General features: G+C 42.7%; 1 protein-coding gene across 4 annotated transcripts in view; it reads right to left on the reverse strand.

The window, feature by feature from the left end:
• Positions 1 to 6,589: 6,589 nt before the first annotated feature.
• LOC125253079 (solute carrier family 22 member 5-like) overlaps positions 6,590 to 22,043 on the reverse strand; it is a 28,830-nt gene continuing 13,376 nt past the window's right edge. The window contains exons 5-11 of one of the 4 annotated variants that reach the window (XM_048166827.1): positions 20,427 to 20,553; positions 19,800 to 19,897; positions 13,520 to 13,734; positions 12,593 to 12,775; positions 9,101 to 9,236; positions 8,932 to 9,003; positions 6,592 to 8,294 (exon numbers count right to left, since the gene is read on the reverse strand). In XM_048166827.1, coding sequence (XP_048022784.1) covers positions 8,240 to 8,294; positions 8,932 to 9,003; positions 9,101 to 9,236; positions 12,593 to 12,775; positions 13,520 to 13,734; positions 19,800 to 19,897; positions 20,427 to 20,553 — 886 coding nt within the window. In that variant the 3' untranslated portion in view covers positions 6,592 to 8,239. Of the gene's footprint in view, positions 8,295 to 8,754; positions 9,004 to 9,100; positions 9,237 to 12,592; positions 12,776 to 13,519; positions 13,735 to 19,799; positions 19,898 to 20,426; positions 20,554 to 22,043 lie in introns of those variants that run through there. The other 3 variants (XR_007181356.1, XM_048166829.1, XM_048166828.1) reach the window with 3 other exon arrangements.

Consider the following 22,043-nt stretch of genomic DNA (forward strand, 5'->3'; position numbering starts at 1 on the left):
GTACAGTCAGTCACAAAGCTCTTTCCCGTTTTGGATGAGTTGTGTGTGTTTTTCGTGGCATTCACGCTGAAAACCAACGCTGCCGCTCAGTCTTTTGCCACTCAGTGGGCGTGACCGCAGTCATAACGGTCGACGGTGACATCACGTGCATACCCTCTATTGTGGCACTAGTGTAAAGAAAAGACATAAACGGAAGACCCCCCCTCCACCCACACACACACACAATTAAAAATTTGAGTTTTATATATTTCTATACAGAAGTGATAATCTAAGACTAAATGTTTGAAAGTGTTTGAACTGTGTTTTTGGCTCCTTTTTATATACTTTGATACTATCTGCAGGAAGGTTACATCTTTTCATGTGTACACAGTGGCGTAAATTATCCAAACCACTAGGGGGAGGAAGTGTATTTCTTTAAATACATTTAAAATGTACTTTTAATACTTCTGCTATTACAGTTAGAGTATATTTGTAGTATTGTTTTAATGTGCTTTATGTACATTTCCAATACAATTTCAGGTCATTACAAATGCATTAGCATAACACTACTTGGTTTATTATAAAGCTGTTTTTATCTGTATACACACACACACACACACACACACACACACACACACACTTTGAAATCTAAAAACTTTACTGCACTACATATTGTGTACACCATTACAAATATTCTTACAGTACATTAAAAAAGTACAGCAGCATTTAATCTTTTGACCAAAATACTTTCAAATAAATAAAACATTTCAGTTATACCTGTATTATGGAAAAGTACAGAATTTTACATCAGTGAATGAGAATTACAATGCAATTTTCTGAAAAAGTCACTGAAAAACAAAGTACAGAAGTAAAGTGCTTTTTTTTTATTTTTTTTTTTACAAATGTAAGCATGCAAATGCCTGAACCAAACAAAGAAACAAAAGAGTTTAAATGTCACATCTTCATCTTCAAGTGGAGGGTCACTTCTTTGAGCACAACTTGCATTGTCTGCAACTGAGGGCTTGTACTATTCAGACACTGTACTATTTGAAGGCTGCTTTATCACAGGATCTGTGAAAGGGAAAAAAGAATTTGTATAAAATTAACAAATGAATAACAGTTTTGCATCCATGATTGAATATACAGGTGCTGGTCATATAATTAGAATATCGTGAAAATGTTCATTTTTTTATTGTTAATTATTTTTAAAAATGAAACTTTCATATATTCTAGATTCCCTACATGTAAAGTAAAACATTTCAAAAGTTTTTTTATTTTTTTTATTTTGATAATTAGAGTGTACAGCTCATGAAAGTCCAAAATCCAGTATCTCAAAATATTAGAATATTTACATTTGAGTTTCATTAAATGACCATGCCTACAGTATAAATTTCGGGTATCTCTTGTTCTTTGAAACCACACTAATGGGGAAGACTACTGACTTGGCAATGGTCCAGGAGACAATCATTGACACCCTCCACAAAGAGAGTAAGTCACAGATGGTCATTACTGAATGGGGTGGCTGTTTACAGAGTGATGTATCAAAGCATATTAAATGCAAAGTTGACTAGAAGGAAGAAATTGGGTAGGCAAAGGTGCACAAGCAACAGGGATGACCACAAGCTTAAGAAAATACTGTCAAGTAAAACCGATTCAAAAACTTGGGAGAGCTTCACAATGAGTAGAATGAAGCCGGAGTCAGCGCATCAAGAGTTACCACACTCAGACATCTTCAGGAAAAGGACTACCAAGCCACTTCTGAAACAGAAACAACATCAGAAGCATCTTGCCTGGGCTAAGGAGAAAAAGAACTGGACAGTGAACAGAGGTCAAAAGTCCTCTTTTCAGATAAAAGTAAATTTTGCATTTCATGTTGAAATCATGGTCCCAGAGTCTGAAGGAAGACTGGAGAGGCACAGAATCCAAGCTGCTTGAAGTCTAGTGGGACGTTTCTGAAGTCAGTAATGATTTGGGGGGGCTGTGACGTCTGCTGGTGTTGGTCCATTGTGTTTTATCAAGTGCAAAGTCAATGCAGCCATCTTCCAGGAGATTTTGGAGCACTTTATGCTTCCATCTGCTGACAAGCTTTATGGAGATGCTGATTTCCCTTTCCAGCAGGACTTTAGCACCTGCCCACAGTGCAAAAACCACTTCCAAGTGGTGTGCTGACCATGATATTACTGTGCTTTATTGGCCAGCCAACATGCCTGACCCCTGAATCTATGGGATATTTTCAAGAGAAAGATGAGAAACAGTCGATCCAACAATATACAGATGATCTGAAGGCTCAATAGTGCCTCAGCAGTGCCACAGACTGATCACTTCCATGCCACATTTCACTGATGCTGTAATTTGTAATAGGAGCAAGTCATTTGCTGTAATATGTGCTGCCGACCAAGTATTGAGTGTACAAATGAACATACTTTAAAGAACTTGAACTTTTCTGTTTTTCAAATCTATTTTTTGATTGATCTTAGGAAATATTCTAATATTTTGAGATACTGGATTTTGGACTTTCATGAGCTGTACGCTCTAATCATCAACATTTAAAAAAAAAACTTTTGAAATGCTTTACTTTACATGTAGGGAATCTAGAATATATGAAAGTTTCATTTTTAAAAATAATTAAATAAAGTATTTTAGCAACTCACAAAAAGAGGAGGAACGTTACTGAAAAGGCTGAAAAGATGATAGACAGTCACAAGCCTTTTAAAAGTAACACGAGGTACGATAAGAGGATTGAACCATCTCAGAAATTGACAGAAGTGACTCTAAGAAGAGAATTCAAGATCTGGGGACAGATAGGATAAAGTGGACAAAAAGAAATATTTTCCTACCCATGTCTAAGTCGCCATATGGAAGTGGGATTAGAAAAGGGCCACTCTGAGACTGAAATAGTAGAGGCAGTGGTTAGAGCTGTCACCCCAGGCTTGCCCCTAAGAGATATGTTGGAGATTAAGCGTGGTCTGACACTCCAGTCATTATACACCATCTTGAAGGGCCACTACAAAGTTGACAGTACAACTGCTCTGTACCACCAGCTCATAAACATATCCCAAGAACACAAGGAGTCAGTTCAGAACTTTATCTTCAGTGTAACTGAATTGAAAGAAAAGCTGCTATGGAAAGCTGAGAATGGCTATGATGAACACTATAGCAGAAATATCATCCAGCATCAATTTCAGTCACTGAAAAGTGACTCTCTAAAATTTCAGATACAGCCCTATCTCAGTAACATCAGTACAACGGACGAGGAACTGATTGAAGCAGTGAATGAGGCTACTATGCTGGAAGGTGAAAGACAAGAGAAATTAAAAAGGCTCCATGCAGGTAAACCTCCACGCATACACAAGTTCCATACTGAACCACGAACTGAATACTCACCTGCCCTGGCTGTGCAGTCAGCAAAAGAATCTGGTATGGCTATGGCCATCAGAACTGTAAAAGGAAGTGAATCTAAAGAATGCCATAAGATCAGTAATGAGGTTCCAGACACTCAAAAACTCATGGAGGAGCTGAGAGCCAAAATGAGACAGATGATTACAGCTGCAATGGAAGCAAATAATAAGACCTCTTCATCCCAGTACAGAGAAGAATGACAGCGAGGTTGTAAGAAGTGTAGGGAAGAGCAAGTAGGTGAAAACTGTCAGCGTTGCTTCAAATGTGGACAAGCAGGCCATTTCTCACGTGGATGCAGAGTGCAGAGCTCACAGTCGGGAAATGACCAAGGACTGCTGAGACGAGGCCATTAGTAGTCCTCCCTGAAGTGTCCCATTCCTTGTCACCTATACCTGCTGGAGACTGCACACAAAATAATCAGCTATCTCAGTTGGCTCCGTCAAATATCTGTGCATTTGACTTAACCTCAGTAAAGGCCACTACCAATCTCTGTACAATTAAGTATCTTCCACCTCAACATGAATCACAGCTCATTAAACTTATTGGGAATGGTTGCTTGGTCAACTGCCGCCTGAATGGTCAGCCGATGGAGGCGCTGTGGGATACAGGGGCGCAGGCTAGCATTGTGAACGATGCTTGGCGACGACAACACTTCCCAGATACTGTCATCCAGCCCCTGGGAGAATTGTTAGGAGAGGCAACACTGACTGGTCTGGCAGCAAACAACACGGAAATTCCATTCATCGGGTGGATGGAGATTAATTTTCAGCTGGATGAAAACACCATTGTTAAAGGTACCCATGTTAGTGTCCAGTGATCCAACAGTAGCCGAGGACCCAATTATTGGTTACAACATCGTCGAAGAAACAGTGAAACAGATGGAAGATACGCCTGGGCATAGAGAAAAGAAAATGCTACACACTGTGAGTTCTGCATTCTCTATCACCCGTAGCAAGGCACACACACTGATGAAACTGATCCGGAGTAAGGAGCAAGAGATAACAGTGGAAGTGGTGAAAATCAGGAAGAAACATGTGTACTTGCCTGCGAATCAGGTAACACCGTAATGGTCCATGCTTACGTCAGGTCTCAGTATCAGGGCCAAGAACTGCCCTTTTTCACCCAATGAGGTAAGCCCAGTTCAAGATTTGGAATTGAGTAAAGCAGTGGTGAAGATTCCTGCAAAACACATAAAGTATATACCAATATCAATTGTCAGTGCAGCAAAACATAACATCAACCTGCAGAGAAACCACATTTTGGGTCACTTTCTGTGAAAACAGTTTTTCCTTCACAGTCCACCCCACTGGACCTGAGAAACCCCCAGCAGAGAGAGCTCAAACTTGTGAATTAGCCCATGAAATGACCACTGATAATTCAAGATGCAAATCACAGCCGTCTGCATTGGATCTCCCTGTGAATCTGGACCATCTTACAAAAGCCCAGCAGGAAGCTGTGAGAAAAGTGCTGAGACATGAGTGTCAAGCTTTTGCCTACAACGATGATGACATTGGTTGCATTCCATTCTTGAAGATGCACTTCGCACTTCATGACACAAGCCCAGTGCAGAAAACTTATATGTCAATCCCAAAGCCTCTGCATGATGAGGTCAAAGAGTACTTGCAAGACTTAAATAAAGGTTGGGTGGCTCAGCATCCAGGTCAGCATACTCGTCTCCAGTAGTCTGTGTGAGGAAAAAAGATGGCAGTCTTCGGTTATGCTGTGACTACAGAGAGTTAAACCAGAAGTCAGTGTCTAATCTCCACCCAATCCCTAAGATACAAGACATGCTGGACGCGTTGAGTGGAAGCACTTGGTTTTCTGTTTTGGACCAGGGGAAGGCCTACCACCAGGGCTTCCTGGATGAGGAGAATCAGCCGCTGTCAGCATTCATAACCCCATGGGGGCTGTACCAATGGATACGCATTCCATTTGGGCTGAGCTCGGCACCAGCCGAGTTCCAAAGAAGTATGGAAATCTGTTTGTTAGGCCTGAGGGACACCATATGCCAACACTACCTAGATGACAACTTGGTCCATAGCAGCAGTTTTGAGGATCATGTGGCTCATGTGCGCTTGGTGCTCCAGCTGTATAAAGAGCATGGTTTAAAGCTCACCCTGAAAAAATGTGAGCTCTTTAAACGTAAAGTGAGGTTCCTGGGGAAAATGGTGTCTGGTGAAGGTTATACGATGGACCCAGCAGAGATTGCCCCAGTGCAGGCCTTGAAGGAAAGGACGCCGTCCACAATGGGTGACCTAAGGAAGATGTTAGGGTTCCTATCCTATTACCATTCTTATATCCCCAACTTTTCATGCATCAGCCAGCCACTGTACCAGCTACTGACAGTGAGAGAAAAGGGGCCAAGTGGATCAGAGATGGTCCTGATGAAAGAAAAACTCACCCGGAGGAGGAAAGAAGGTAATCTGGTGCCACGGACACCCATTAAGTGGACACAGGCCCATCAGGTGACACTTAGCAACCTGATAGATCACCTCACAAAACCTCCAATCCTGGGTTTCCCAGATTTCACTCAGTCCTTTGTGTTACACTGCGATGCATCCCAGGAAGGATTGGGTGCAGTATTGTATCAGTGCCAGAATGTGATATGGTAGTGATAGCCTACGGGTCTAGAACACTGAGCGCCCCAGAGAAAAAATACCACATGCATTCCGGTAAGTTTGAATTTCTGGCGTTGAAGTGGGCTGTTTGTGAGCATTTCCGTCATTACTTATACTATGCACCATTCTTTGCTGTCCACACTGATAACAATCCTCTTACATATGTGCTCACCACCACCAAACTGAATTCCACCAGGCACAGATGGGTTGCGCAGCTTGGCGACTTTAACTTTTCCATAAAATACCAGCCGGGTAAAAGTAATGCTGATGCGGACGGTCTGTCACGCATGCTGCTGGACATCAACAAGTTTATGGAGCAGCAGGGCTTAAAAACTAACAAAAAAAAATTCAATCGTTCCAATCCGAGCATAATCGGTATTTTAACGTTTCTGTTCCAGCGTTCCTACTGTATAGACTGTAAACCGGTTTGATTAGAAAAAATAACATTTAATAATGTTATTTTTATTTTACTTAAATAAAAAAAATACTTAGTAATAATAATTATTACTACTTAATAATAATGATAATAATGATAATAATAATAATACATAAAGCATTTTATTTATTAAAAATCAAAGAGAGTGTATTTGCAGCTTAACCAATAGGCCTACAATTATCTTTTATAACAAGATTCTGTCAAAATGTAAACCTTTTAAATGAAAGGAAAAACAATGGTTTATAAATTAAAGTATTTTTTTCAAGATGTTTGCAGCATGGTTAAAAATACCGACGCTATTCCTGAGAGGAAAAAAGATAAGTCACATAGGCATATACCTCACATATTTTATTATTACATTCAGAAATAATGATAATAAAGTTATCGGTAAATAAAGTAAAATGTAGAAGCCTAGCCTACATAGCTTTGTTTATAATGTTTGTAAACATAAATTATGAACAAAACTGCCCTATATTATTTTACATATCCACTTACGTACTCCACAACAAAACCTCTAAAATTAACAGTTGGACTATTCAGGCTATATAAACGTCAAGCCAAAATTGAATTAAAAAAAAAAAAAAAAAAAAAATCTCTCTTTTTTTTTTAATGCCATTCCAGCTTCTATTGCTAAATTCAAGGCGAGAAACAGGTTTATTTATAAATGCAAAACGAATTAATTTAAAGTGAATCTGTAGCCTACCTTTCTCATTCAGCACGAATCCAACTGTTTTCATTTTCGAGACGAATGCTAAACTATTATTTATTATATGAGCTTTGTACTTCACTCGCATTATTGATGTAAAACATCATCCTTCACATATAACAGCAGTAAGTGGTAAACAGCAGATTGTATTACAGAATTGAATTGAGCAGTGTAATGTTTGGTTGATATATTTTATTTTAATATTTAACAGGCTGCGATATCAAGTAAGCAATGCAAGAATTTGTGCATGCGCATGTGAGGCACCTGCTGGATTTGTTTTTCTTCTTTAGACACGAAACTGTCTTCATAATTTATGGTCATACAGGTAAAAGCAAGACATAATTCATACATTGCCGGTGACGCAAGTCTCACAGAGGAGCTTGGAAGGATAAAAGGAGGAGCGACGACAGTGAAGGACGCGCCAGAGCATTTAGCTGCAGCATTCAAGTAAGAAATATATTCTCATTAAAGCTACTAAAGTTATTCAATCAAGAGCAGTGAGTAATTTTGTTTTTTCTTTTGTTGTTTGATTCACATTAAAAGCATATACAGCAGTAGGCTGCTTTCACTTTAATACACAGATCTAATATACACATGTGATTTCTTTACTTGCTGTTTTTGTTCAGACATCTGAAGCCCCTGCTATTGGTATGATTCATTAACCTGTGGACACAACCACATATCATCCAAACCATCTCCAAGTGGACGACAAGAGATCATTCATCATGAAGACCATGCATGAGGACTCTTCTCATTAAATTACGTGTAAAATATCATATATTCCACTTTAGCGGGCACTGCAAGGCATCATTGGCTTCTCATTTTCAAGACTGAAATTAAAATCATCAGTTAAGTGCAGATTACATAACTTAATTTCACATAGGTATGTTCCATAAGAGGATGAGTTGTATATTAATCATCCCGTTGTTTGCTTGAACAGTCTGACCCAGATAAATACATATTCATCACTCTTGAGGTCTTCAGCAGCACAGCAAAGCCAAAAACACTGCATGGGCATTATATTAAGATAAAAATATGTGTAGAAATCTAACACTGTTCACTGCGAGTCTGAGTCGCCCTCTGCTGGTCAGATTTGCTCCTCTACTCCCAATCAAACTGCACTTGTGCTGAAGTGCTCTCAGATGGTGGAGAGGATCTATAAAGAACAGAAACACATGCCAAAAGGGATCATGAATCTCCTTACAGTGTCAAAATGTTCTCACTATCCTGTGAATGTTATGATATTGTATACAGACACACACACATTACTCACACACACACACACACACACACACACACTCATACTCACACACACTTGCACCCACAAACACACACTCACACACGTCTGGACTCTCCATAAATGTAATGGTTTTTATACTGTACAAACTGTCTATTCTCTCCCCTTACACTAACTCTGCCCCTAAACCAACCTATCACAGAAAACTTTCTGCATTTTTACATTTTCAGAAAAACTTCCTCACAAGGACCTCAATTTAGGTCCCCACAGTGACATGAGTCCCCATGAGTCTGTGTGCATTCAGGCTGAAGTCCCCACTAAGATAGAGAAACATGTACTCTCTCTCTCTCACACACACACAAACACACACACAAAGAAATATGTTTGAAAAGTTGAGGCTTTATTCCAAAAGATATTAAAATTTCTGCCTTTATTACAGTGAAAACCAAAAAGAGCCATTACAAAAAGGACCCCCCGACCATTCATTACAGCCTTGGAGTAAAGAAGTTCATTTGCAGAGCCTTCATAATCCTTTATAATCCTTAATAATCCTTACAAGTGTTCAGACTCATGCTCCTCTTCACATTTACTGTTGGTTGGACTGTAAGTAAAATGTCTTCTTTTAGACCTGAACCAAAAAAACAACAACATAATTATTTAGTATTATGTAGACTACTGCAAATGCCACAGCAAACAGCAGGGGGCGCTGCTCTTATCGGGCTTACCAAACCACTGTCTGCATATGATCGATAGTCTCTGGTAAAGGTAATCCCAGACTCTCCGGAAGCAGAAGGCTGAGCAACCCGGAGAGAACATTCAGACTGCCGATTAAGATGTACGGCAAAGATTTGTAGTAGCCTCCTGCAGCAAAACAACAAGAGACACTTGAACAAATGGTTTTGATAGGCATGCTTGAGAAATTGACAATAAAGACATTATATATTTTGATCTTTAACTCTTTCCCCACCATTGTTACAAATCTTTTAAAATAGTAGAGCATCTCCAGCTCCAAAAACAAGCCAAGAAGATCTCCATAAACCATAAAAAGCAGATAGTAGTTGCTTAATCACCACTAAAATTACATAAAATATTCAACAGCATATGAATCAAAACTGCCAAACATTAAAAATGAAATGTCAAACCACTTTGGAATGTGAAGAGGAAACGACTGTGAAGCTTTGGGAGTGTTGATTAACTTAATCTACTCCTATCTTTTTCTCATTGTTCTGAATCCCATCCGGACAAAGTTTTTGACAAAAACTTGATTTTCTCAGCTAATAGTTAGAAATGTTTTTTTTTTTTTTTTTTTTTTTTTTTTTAATGAAACTTACCCACGTTCAAGTGTTGATAAAACCTAGAATGACTGAAGCAAGAATATAAGTTTTTGTTGTTGTTGTTGTTGTTTAAATGTACAGGCGCCATTCTTTCTTTTGATTGACTGTTTACATATTTATGCAACAAAATATTCTGGGGGCCATGCAAGTTTTGTGAATATGATAAAAAATACTGATGCTAGCTGACAACTTAAAAAAAAGAAATGCTGGTGGGGACAGTGTTAATAAGCATCTGTCATTAATAGTCTAATTTTATGTAAAAACAAATTTCTAGAGTCCCTTCTCAAGCTGTTTTCACCTCTTAATTCTGCCAGTTTGTTTAGCAGTGTCACAAGGAAAAGATCGAGGATGGCAGATGGAAACACAGGTGTAAAACAAGGGAACACAGAGAACAGAGACAAGAGCAACTGCATCAGGGAACAAAAAATGACTGACAAATCCAAGGTTTCCATATGCTCTACGGCTAACAAAAGACACAAAACAAGAGTCCAGGTGGGTGGTGTAGAACAGGAGATCAGGGGAATGGAGGGCCAGATCCGAGAGGTCGAAGCGGGTCAGGAGACTGAGGTGGAGCAGGGAGCCAGGATAAAGCAAACAAAGCAGGGAGCCAGGGCAGATCAGGCCAGGACAGAGCAAACAAAGCAAAGAACCAGGGTAGAGTGGGGAACCAGGGTGGAGCAGGCAGAGCAGGGAGCTAGGGCAGAGCAAACAAAGCAGAGGACCAGGGTAAAGTGGGGAACCAGAGAGGATCAGGCACAGCGGGGGGCCAGGGTGGAGCAGACAGAGCAGGAAGCTAGGGCAGAGCAAACAAAGCAGAGAACCAGGGAAGAGTGAGGAACCAGAGAGGATCAGGCACAGCGGGGGGCCAGGGTGGAGCAGGCAGAGCGGGGCACTAGAGTGGGGCAGACAGAGCAGGGAGCTAGGGCACAGCAAACAAAGCAGAGGACCAGGGTAAAGTGGGGAACCAGAGACGATCAGGCACAGCGGGGGGCCAGGGTGGAGCAGGCAGTGCGGGGCACCAGAGTGGGGCAGACAGAGCAGGGAGCTAGGGCACAGCAAACAAAGGAGAGAACCAGGGTAGAGTGTGGAACCAGAGAGGATCAGGCACAGCGGGGACCAGGGTGGAGCAGGCAGAGTGGGGGACCAGAGTGGGGCAGACAGAGCAGGGAGCTAGGGCACAGCAAACAAAGCAGAGAACCAGGGTAGAGTGTGGAACCAGAGAGGATCAGGCACAGCGGGGGCCAGGGTGGAGCAGGCAGAGTGGGGGACCAGAGTGGGGCAGACAGAGCAGGGAGCTAGGGCACAGCAAACAAAGCAGAGGACCAGGGTAAAGTGGGGAACCAGAGACAATCAGGCAGAGTGGGGGACCAGAGTGGAGCAGACAGAGCAGGGAGCTAGGGCAGAGCAAACAAAGCAGAGAACCAGGGTAGAGTGGGAAACCAGGGTGGATCAGGCACAGCGGGGGGCCAGAGTGGAGCAGACAGAGCAGAGAGCTAGGGCAGAGCAAAAAATGCAGAGAACCAGGTGTGGCGAGGGGGGCGTGGTTCAGCAGAGTCTGCAATGGGAGAGAGCGTCAGGAGATGCGTGGTGAGTGAGTGGGTTGAATGAAAATCATGAACACCTGTTTCTCATTCCAGTAATTGGTGTGGAGACAGGGTAAAACGCCAGGAGAAGCAGGAGTGTGTGAGAGAGAGAGAGGGACTGCTGACTGAGAACGCTAGAACAGATCGGGAGATCGATACTGGAGTGAAGTCCGTCTGTGGATGTTGATTGATTTGTTGTGCGTTGCACAAACTTTTGTTTGTTCATTTTTCTTACTGAAATAAAAGCTCAGTCAGCAGTCAAAGCCGACCCTGTCCTCTTCCTTCCCCATGAACTTGATCATATTACACCAGGGTAGAGTGGGAAACCAGAGAGGATCAGGCACAGCGTGGGACCAGGGTGGAGCAAGCAAAGAGGGGGACCAGAGTGGAGAGGGCAGAGCAGGGTGCCAGGGCAAAGCAAACAAAACGGGGAGTGGGAAGCCAGGGCAGAGCAGAGTGCCAGGGTGGAGAAAGAAGAGGGCAGGGAGCCAGGGTGAATCAGGCACAGTGGGAGGCCAGGGTGGAGCAGGGAGCAAGGGCAGAGCTGAAGAACTGGAGACCACCATGGTAGAGCTGGGTACTCTATCTCTATCTCTTAACGTTGTTTGGACCCCAACATTCTTCAAAATATCTTATTTTGTGTTCCACAGAAAGAAAGATATACATAAAAGAATGACATGAGGGCAAATAAATGATGAGAGAATGTTAATTTTCAGGTGAAATAAACCTCTCTTGCACAGTTCTGATGCAAACAGTTTTAAGAGTTTTTACACTACCTTCTGTGTCTCGTCGACCTGACATTATGGGAATATTTTTCTCCCTCTACATCATTTGTATAGAAACCTGGTTTTGACAACTAAATTGTCTCACAGATTGACTGAGAAAGGTCCCAGCGTTACCTAAGGCCAGTCCATCCCTTGTGCAAATTAAATCCCTTGAAGCTGTATAAATAAAATTAGGATACTATGATGTAGATGAAACTTCCCACAACTACACTGCAAAAATTATTTTCCTAGCCAGTATTTTTTGTTTTGTTTCCAGTACAAATATCTACCATTCTTAAATCAAGATGCATTTACTGGAGAATCAAAATTACTTAACATATTAAGTCTTGTTTTCTTAAAAATCTAAATTAAGTGAGGTTTTGCTTAAAAGAATAAAAAAATATCTAGGTCAGCCTTCCTGATTACACACCTTGAGAGACAGAATCCTTCCTTTCATGAGGAACTACTTCAATCACAGTAGATGTAGGATTTAGGAGATGAGATAGAAGAGATTATAGAGACTAAAGTTCAGTGACCTGAGTAGAGGATGTATGGTGCAGAAATGCTGCTGACTCTGGATGCCATGGTGCAGGTTCCTAAAGCCGTGTTCCTCAGAATGGTGGGGTAAAGCTCTGCAGTCGCTGGGTACACAATCGCAAATGCTGCTGACAGACCAAACTTTCCCAGCATTACCAGAGAAATGGTAACAGAGCTCATATCTACAGGTTGAAAAAGAGACAAAACACCCCATCCAAAGTTGACCAAATACTGCAAAAATTATGCTTTTCCTCATTATTTTTGTCTTGTTTTCCAGCACAAATATCTAAACATTTTTAAATCAAGATACATTTACTTGAGAAGCAAAAACACTAAAGATATCAAGTCTTGTTTTCTGGAAAAATGTGTCACAATGAAGTGAGTTTATGCTTAAAACAAGAAACAATAACAGCCAAAAAAAAAAAAAAAAAAAAAGGGAAAACAAGATTATTTTTCTGACCCCACTGGCAAACTTTTTCTTCTTAATATGTGATTTTGCTTCTTAAGTAAATGATTGATTATTGTTTATAATTTAATGCCATGGCTATATTCATGAAGAGAAAAAAGTGGGAAAAATAGAAAAAGTAAATAAATTTTAAACGGCAAGTAAAAAAAACAAATTAAATGTATCTTGATTGATGAATGTTTAAATATTTGCACTAGAAAACAAGACAAAAATACTTAAAAAAAAAAATATATATATATATATTATTTTTTTCCCACTGTCAAAAATCAAACACATCATTAGATGGACAAATCCACATAACCATGCTGTCATGCTAAAATTTGTCAAAAAATCCAGCATATGGTGACAATTAATAGGTTTAACACAATCAAAAGTGAACACTAAACCTTCTATTCACTATTTCTTCTAATACACATCTTTTAATGAATCTATCATACCACATCACAGTTAAATTTCTCACGCTGTGGTATGAGGTGTATGAAGAGAAGAACCAGTCCTCCTAATGACATGGTGGAGGACAAGCAAAGGCGGCGTGGCCAGTGGCGGAACATCAGCCAGGCCATGATGAGCGCAGGCACTTCCACTACTGCTGACAGGAGGCAGTTCAAGTAGATGTTCCCATGCAGATTGGACGTGTTCAGAGACAAGGCACTGTATCCAATCGAAACAGTCGACCTAACAGAAGGAAGTCAGTGAGTGAAGAATAAAATGCTATGATTTAAGTTTCTGTCATATTTCTAATCAAACAAGCAAATATATGACATTAATGGCATTAATTCTTTGAACATCTCAGATCATGCTGGTGATCATGAGCATCATCTTTTGTTCATGTTCCTCCAATACTGCAGAAGAGACGCAACAAATACTGACACGTTTGCAAAGTCAAGCTATTCAAATCAATTTTAACTCTGGGTTTGCCTTGTTATTGTTATAGATCCCTTGTCTCCCTGGACTCCATTTCCCAAGATCCTCCTGTTCTCCACACCTGCACTCACTTCCCTCGTCAGCTCCTCATCATCCCTCATCACCTGCACCTGGACTCTATTGTCAGCACTCCCATATATTGCACTCACTCCCTTCACTCCTCGTCCGTTCTCTGTTTGTGTTAGCGTTTTGTATGGTGTTCTCTGCCTTCGTTTATATTAAAGTATTGAATGTATTGTGGAAATCCGTATCTGCCTCATCTCTACACCAGCAAACGTAACAGTTATGCTCACTCTTAGAAAGAAAGTTTCTATATTTAGTAGTGGCTAAAAGTGATGGCGGCCTAGGAAAATTGACATCTTTATATTTAGGGGCCAAGGCACCTATTGTAGGCACCTATTGTATATGTTGCCGTTCTTTTTTATGATTAATATTATTATTATTATTTATATATATTATTAACATTTTTGAAAGATTTTGTAAGCAATTTCAGCATTCTCTGGGTCCCAAGAGGTCGAGGCTGGCAGTGAGCAACATTATGCTTTGCCACTCTCAGTCCCCTCTTTCATCACCAGTATGTAGCAGGGTGTGGTTCGAGGACGCAATGTCTTCTCATGCACCCCCTGCCAAACCATGGAGCCGGGTAAGTGTTGTACTGCACACTCAGACCCCACTCTGGGTATATCTGTGGTCCCTTTGGTCCTGCTGGTTTGGTCACTGGGAGCCTGGTTAGCACATTTCCAGCCCGTCAGGCTGGCTTATTCTGACAATCAGATTCAGTTATGCGATTTAGTTTGCCTGCCACCCTCCCCAGGTTCAGCAGCATCCGTTTCACCTCAGTGGTGAACGTAGAGGTCCCTGTACTGTGTGCAGAGATCGCAGTCCAAGCATTTTGTTTCAACAGATGCCTGATACAGTCTCAATACTGCTGCAGGCTCCTGGACAGGACCTCGACTGCAGTGGCATATCAATTGCCTCTAGTTGCTACCAGCATTCCTTGCCCTGCCTTGGTTTCAGCCGTTGCTCTGGGACAAGAATGTACTGGTCTAGACGGACAACACATCAACTGTTGCATACATCAACCATCAAGATGGTTGAAAGTGAGACCCAGGTGAAAAAAAGTATATTTCTATAATATACTTAAAGTCCTCTATTTTCATTCACTAATTTTGTACTTAATATATTAAAAATTCTTCTTTACTACTTCTCAAGATCATCTTAAGAACATCTCAGTGTACTCAACTGTGCTATTTTGAGACATTATGAAATATGAACTAAAATGTGCTTTTAATATACTATCTCTGTATTTAAAAAATATATATTTAGTTACCACTTGTAGTACACTATGGGTTCAAATGCACAAGTGGTATCCAAAAACCAAAAACACACTTCTTTGGTGACATCGTTGATTTTGTGAAGTCCTGTGACCGGTGCAGCACTGCCAACGACTTCTGTAAAGCCGAACGCACTTTAATGGGTTCTCGCTCTCTCGCTCTGTTTGACGTGTGCATGCGTACTCTTCCGGGAGAAGTGCCCGTAGAAGGAATTGACGTCACACAACCCCATTCTCGAAAAAAAGACTGCAAAGTTTATGAGGATTTGGAAGAGTATTCTTGGCACAGAAATACTCTGTCATATGTCCAACTCATGTTTTTGAAACTTTGGCCATGTTTAGCATGATAACTCTTAGAGAAAGAAGAACTCTTTAACAGTGTAAATAAGTCAGAATACATGAAATAGCATTATTCCCCCCCTTTAAGAGGCTGACTCTTACATAATCCTGAGACCCTGGCCTAGATATGTTGCCACCACTCCCTTCAGGGACCAGGTGCTGAACTTGCAAGCACTGCCTCCGGAGGAGACAGACCCAACCCTTGCGTCTCTGTTACCTGTGCACGCTCTATGTGTTTATGTGGACCGCACACTTAGTTTCAGGACCTCAGATCAGCTCTTTGTCTGCTTTGGAGGCCAACAAAAGGTAAAGGCTGTCTCTAAGCAGAGGTTGGCCCACTGGATAGTGGATGCCATCGTCTTAGCGTATTAATGCCAAGGCAAGCCACTCTGGGTGTTGCCTCCACCTGGGCATTGGTGCATGGCACCTCACTGGTAGACATTTGCAGAGCTACGGGCTGGGCGACACCTAACACATTCTCAAGATTCTACCATTTCAGAGTAGAGTCTCTTCCTGTGTGTTGTCTATTAACAGGAGATGTAAGGGAAGGCTGACTTGGTGTCCCGCTTGCAGTGCCATTCCTCTCTTAGGATGGGATACGTGCGCTAATTGCTCCTCAGTTGAGCTCCCCTCTGGCAAACCCTGTAGGAGTTCCTGCAGCTGTCTTTCCCTTGGCAGAGCTGCTCTGCCATCCCTGTCGGTGCTGTCTCGGTTGGATCCTCCGCAGGGACCTTCCATATGTAGTACTGCCCACTGTCTATCTACACGTTACTCCTCTACAGGCAGGATGTGGTCTCTGTAGCGTCCCATTGCACTTGGAATAAGCATGCTTTCCCAGTGTTATCTGAATTTGGGACAAGTGGAACAGCTGTGATTGATTTCTCTGTGTAAGCCTTGTCCTTCTGCCCCAAGGGTGCGGGGGACCAAGTGACAGGGCACTGGAAGATGCAGCGATTGTGTCGTTTTTCTTAGGGATACCAATTTGTCAGTCACTGACTTAAAGTACAGATGAAATCAAAATCGACCCTATTTACTTTGTTAGTGCATATTACTAGTCTTTTGGTGAATAATTAATCCGTGCAAGTTAAAACACAGAAAAAAATTGTTTGTCATGGTAATCTTTAATCAAAATCTGAAATGTTACTTCCAGTCTAGAAAGGCGTTCCTTCTCTGATAACGTCAGTTTGAGGGCTTGGGTTGAAAACACGTAAACCACTCCTCTGCAACTGTTCGTCTGCTATGAGCGAGATATGGAGAGGAGAAGCGCTAAAGTAAAACTCTGCCCTCTATTCAATATTGTGTTTCACTTGGAAATACGTCACAACACTGGAGAAAAGTCGTTTGCAACTTCCGGTTCACACAGACTTTAACTCATAGTGACTGACTGAATGGGAACGTCTAGGTTACTAATGTAATCCCTGTTCCCTGAAGGAGGGAACAGAGAGGTTATATCCAGTTGCCACAATCTCTGTGTTCACCACTGAGTGACCAGGCACTGCTCGGCTCCTCAGCGAAAACTTGGTGAGTGTATCTCTGCTCACTTCCTATATACCCGCAGTACGGGGCATGGTTCATGATGCAAATCTCACTTGCCAATGTCCACTGGCTGGTTCTGTTAACACTTGAAGATGACAGGACTCTAAGGTGTGATCCCAATTTGTCAGTCACTGACATATAATCTCTGTTCCCTTCCTCAGGGAATGGGGGTTACATAAGTAACCTAGATGTTTTCTATAGAACCTCACTGAACCTTTTTTCTAAGAGTGTGATAAAGACAAATGTTACAGTAAATTAAAGGCTCAACAGAAGCAGTTTCACTAATGGTCTCTGACGTCCAATGTATGTTACTGCTTGTTACAGCAAAATGATTACGTCAAAACAGCTATGGATATACAGATGTGCAGTTTGACTGAATAACTAAACTAACTAAATGGTACACAAATCTGTACGATGTAACTGGATACTTGTATATGAACTAATCCATATCTTGAACCAGATACTGGCTGCATCCAAAATCGCATACTCTCGAGTAGGTACTTATTTTGAATATGTACTTTGCGGCCGCTAAAAAGTATTGTGGCGACCAGGGCGGGCGAGAGCCGTGAGGGAACAGCGCGAGGCCGGTGGCACGAGAGTTAATGAGCCTTGAGTCTCTCACGGAGGAGCTCCGGGAGCATAAAAGGAGGAGCGACGACAGTGAAGGACCGAGAGAGGACCAGACCTGGATATTATTTTATGGTTTGTTATGTTTGTGTGGCCGACAGACGTCCGCGAGGGTCTGCCGGCATTACTTTCGTTTTGTTCTTTGTTTATTTTATATTAAAGTTATGTTGAACGTTCGCCGGTTCCCGCCTCCTTCTTCCCATATTTACGAACTGTGTTACATTGGTGCCGAAACCCGGGAGGAAGGAGGGACATGCTGTCAGAGAGCCCTCGCTGCTGAGGGGGATCGCGGTGCTGCGGAGTTCAGGCAGCGCAGGAGTGATGACCGCGAGAGGCTGCCCAAGGCGGTGGTACTGGAGCCTTGTGAAAGGTGGGACGGAGACCCGGATGCCGTGCTCCTGGGACGAGGTGGGGTGGCTGCAGTCCTGGAGGGAGTGGAGGAGTGCCGTCGTCTGCCGTGGGCTGGAGCCTGCTACCGTCCACCATGAAGGGGAGGAGCAGGGGACGGCGGATTCGCTGCCGGCTGCCCTCAACCGGAGGAGCCATCGCCGGCCGCCAGGAGGCGGTCGAGGATCGGACCGTCCACCAAGCGTCCAGTGCCATCGCATGGCACCACGAGGAAGAGCCTCTCGGCAGGCTGAGGACCGAGCGGCAGTGTGTCTGGGAACCGGACCCAGATTTTTTTTTAATTTTTTTCCTCTCTCCCCTCTCTCGTCCTGTCGCTCCCCTTGCTTCTGTCTCCTTTCTCTCGTCTCGTCTGTCCATACCCCCAGGTTCTGCGGCCGCTGAGACAGGCCCCCGGGGGGGAGTAAGCGCAGTCGCGGGAGTATCCCCCGGCCTGCGAGGGGCGATGGGGGTATGTGGCGACCAGGGCGGGCGAGAGCCGTGAGGGAACGGCGCGAGGCCAGTGGCGCGAGAGTTAATGAGCCTTGAGTCTCTCACGGAGGAGCTCCGGGAGCATAAAAGGAGGAGCGACGACAATGAAGGACGAGAGAGGACCAGGCCTGGATATTATTTTATGGTTTGTTATGTTTGTGTGGCCGGCAGACGTCCGCGAGGGTCTGCCGGCATTACTTTCATTTTGTTCTTTGTTTATTTTATATTAAAGTTATGTTGAACGTTCGCCGGTTCCCGCCTCCTTCTTCCCATATTTACAAACTGTGTTACAAGTATCTTCTATATAGTATGAATGTGTGTAGTATGAATGTAATTTGGACATACTACATTTGCCATGTTGTCATTATCATGTGACCTACCAGCATCAGCTGCATCGCTTCTTTGCCATTCACAAATTCTCTCCTGTGGCCTCGTGGGATAGTAAAGTGTCCATCATATGCGCACTTCAGAATCTCGCCGGAAGTAGTAGGTCATCCAGGTACTTTTAGCCTACTCTTTTATGAGTGCTGTGAATCCAGACATACTTCTTTAGTCATATAATGTTTTTTGCCCATAATATATTTGTTACGTACAGAAGGGGATGGAGACACAGATGTAAGGTTAATAGAGTTTATTGAACAACCAAAGATGTGATGCAGAGTGCAGGTAAGTGAATGCAGGTAAAGTTCATGGCAGATGATATTCTTGAAACTGAGACTTGTCTTGTATTTCCCAGGGATCGTGAATGGCAGGCAGACATGGAGCAGACGAGACACAGAGACATTCACAGGAGACAAGGAAAACACTAGGGATCTTGGAGAACGCTGGAGACAGGTAAGTTGTCGTTAGAGGAGTCCTTGAGGTAAGCATAACAGGAAGGTATGCTTTAACGAGACCGGACAGTGACTGAGTGTTCTGGAGTGTCTTAAGTAGTGCTGCTGATGATGACTGTGTTGAGTGTCAGGTATGGCTTGTTAGTATTCTAGTGAGGGAGTGCGTTGTGATTGAGTGAGTGTAGAGCCTGGCGTGTCTGTGACAATATTAGAGAAGTATGAGGTTTTGGATGCAGCCCATGTGTATCTTGAGTACATGTAAGTGCTCTCACCAAATCAGGCACAGCAGGACAGTAATGCAGCGGATGTTGCTGGACTTCACCAGGTCACAGAAACTGTAGGTCTGCAACCTTCCAGCATTTTCCCTTGACTGTAGTGCACGTGTCACAACAAATATGTCTTGTTACACAGCACTGTCAAAACACAGTGTAAGCAAAAGACCATCTGATTTCCACAGCTAAAACAACATGAAGCATCCTTATGTGGACAATAATAAGAACATCCAAGAGCAATGAAATACAATTTAACTGATATCTTCAAAGCCAGGGGAATTGCTAATTACTGTTTTTATGATGATACTGCGTTGTTTCAGTAGAGTCTAATTTCACATATAATTCCAGTGACTTATTCCTGCTCAAATTAAGGTCACTAACTAATAAAATTTGATTATCACCTCACAAAGGAGGAACATTTTTTACTGATAAATAATTTTAACAGATTTAACATATCTCATTAACATCTGCCAAGTTTACATCTGTGACAAAAGAGTCTTGCAAGAGAAAAAAGAAAGAGTGTAGAAAATAAAAGGGGCTGAAGAGCTTTTGTCATATGAGGATATAAATGAGACTGTTTAAAGCACCGTGTGCCATTTGAAAAGCACAGGCCGGTGTGGGTTTCACCTGAAGCCGGGGGAAAATGACATCAGGGGCTTTAACCCCGTTCATCTTGGCAGCCTTTCTCAGAATTGCCTCAGCCTCGTCAACCCTCCCTTGAGACAACAGCCATCGAGGAGACTCTGGAATAAACCTGCAAACAACAACAATAACTATTCTGAGATATCAGGAACAGGTCATTTATTATATTTATTTAATGCAGCAAATAGAAACTGAAATTCAATTCAATAAGGTCGCGTATCTCTTAGAGGAGCTCCGGAAGCACAAAAGGGGGAGCGACGACAGGACAAGAGGACGAGAGGTCCCAACCTGGATTTGTGTTATGTTTTTATTATGTTTGTGTGTGTTGCAGTCGTCCGTGAGGGACTGCCGCCATTTTGTTGTTTGTTTATTTTCATGATTATTAAAGTTGTTAAGGGCTCGCCAGTTCCCACCTCCTTCTTTCCACATCTACTAACCTTGCTACAGTGTTGAAACTGGCATTTATGGTAAGCGGCAGGACATTTCCAAAACATGCTTGAAGTCCTTGAACAATCACAACTGCTTCAGCCTGTCAGGCTTTGGGTAAAGGGATGAGGCGAGGACTCAGAGATGCAGAGAAAACGTCTCGGGTTACAGATGTAACCCCTGTTCCCTGAGTAAGGGAACGAGACGCTACATCGAATGACGTGATGGGAACCCTCTGCATTTTGTGTTCGTGAAGCACCTCTGTATCCAACCAATGAGGAAACGTGACGTCAGAGGCGGGTGACGTCACGGACCAGGAAACTATAAAGCATACCCAGAACAAAGAACGCTAGCTTCTGGAATATGTCTGAAGCAAGACGCTCACAGGTATGCCGGGGGTACGGCAACGTGACGTAGCGTCTCGTTCCCTTACTCAGGGAACAGGGGTTACATCTGTAACCCGAGACGTTCCCTTTTGTGGGAACTATCGACGCTACGTCGAATGACGTGATGGGAACGCTATCCCAACTACGCTGTATCACCAAGTACCTGTCTGTTATCTTGTAGACAGAACTGAGGACCCCGGAGAGGAGCCTACGTACAGGTTGTAAAACCAATAAATGTGTGCTGGGATGACCATCCAGCAGAACCACATATGTTATTAATGGATACTCCTGCCATTAAGGCCTTTGAGGCCACCATACCCCTAGTCGAGTGAACACGAACAGCTAATGGAGATTGCTGTCCGGCCGCCTCATAAGCAAGTGAGATAGCCTCGACCACCCACTTGCTCATTCTCTGCTTAGATGCTGGACCTCCTTTCTAATGAGACCCATAAAACACACAAACAATTGATCTGTTTTGCACCACAGGGCAGCTCTGTGGACATATGCATCTAAAGCCCTCACTGGGCAGAGCAGATTGAGTTTCTCCTGATCCGAAGTTGTAAATGGAGGAAGATGGAAGGCCTGAAGTACGATGGAACCTGGGACGTTGGTGGGGACCTTAGGCATATAGCCTGGTCTAGTGTGCAGGAACGCTTTGACCATTCCAGGTGCGAATTCCAAACACAAAGAAGCAGCTGAAAGTGCTTGAAGATCTCCTATTCTTTTAAGAGATGAAATAGCCAGTAGAAATATGGTCTTTAAGGGTGAGGAATTTCTCTGAAACTTCCTC

The sequence above is a fragment of the Megalobrama amblycephala genome, linkage group LG18, assembly GCF_018812025.1.
Source record: "Megalobrama amblycephala isolate DHTTF-2021 linkage group LG18, ASM1881202v1, whole genome shotgun sequence".
Classification (NCBI taxonomy): domain Eukaryota; kingdom Metazoa; phylum Chordata; class Actinopteri; order Cypriniformes; family Xenocyprididae; genus Megalobrama; species Megalobrama amblycephala.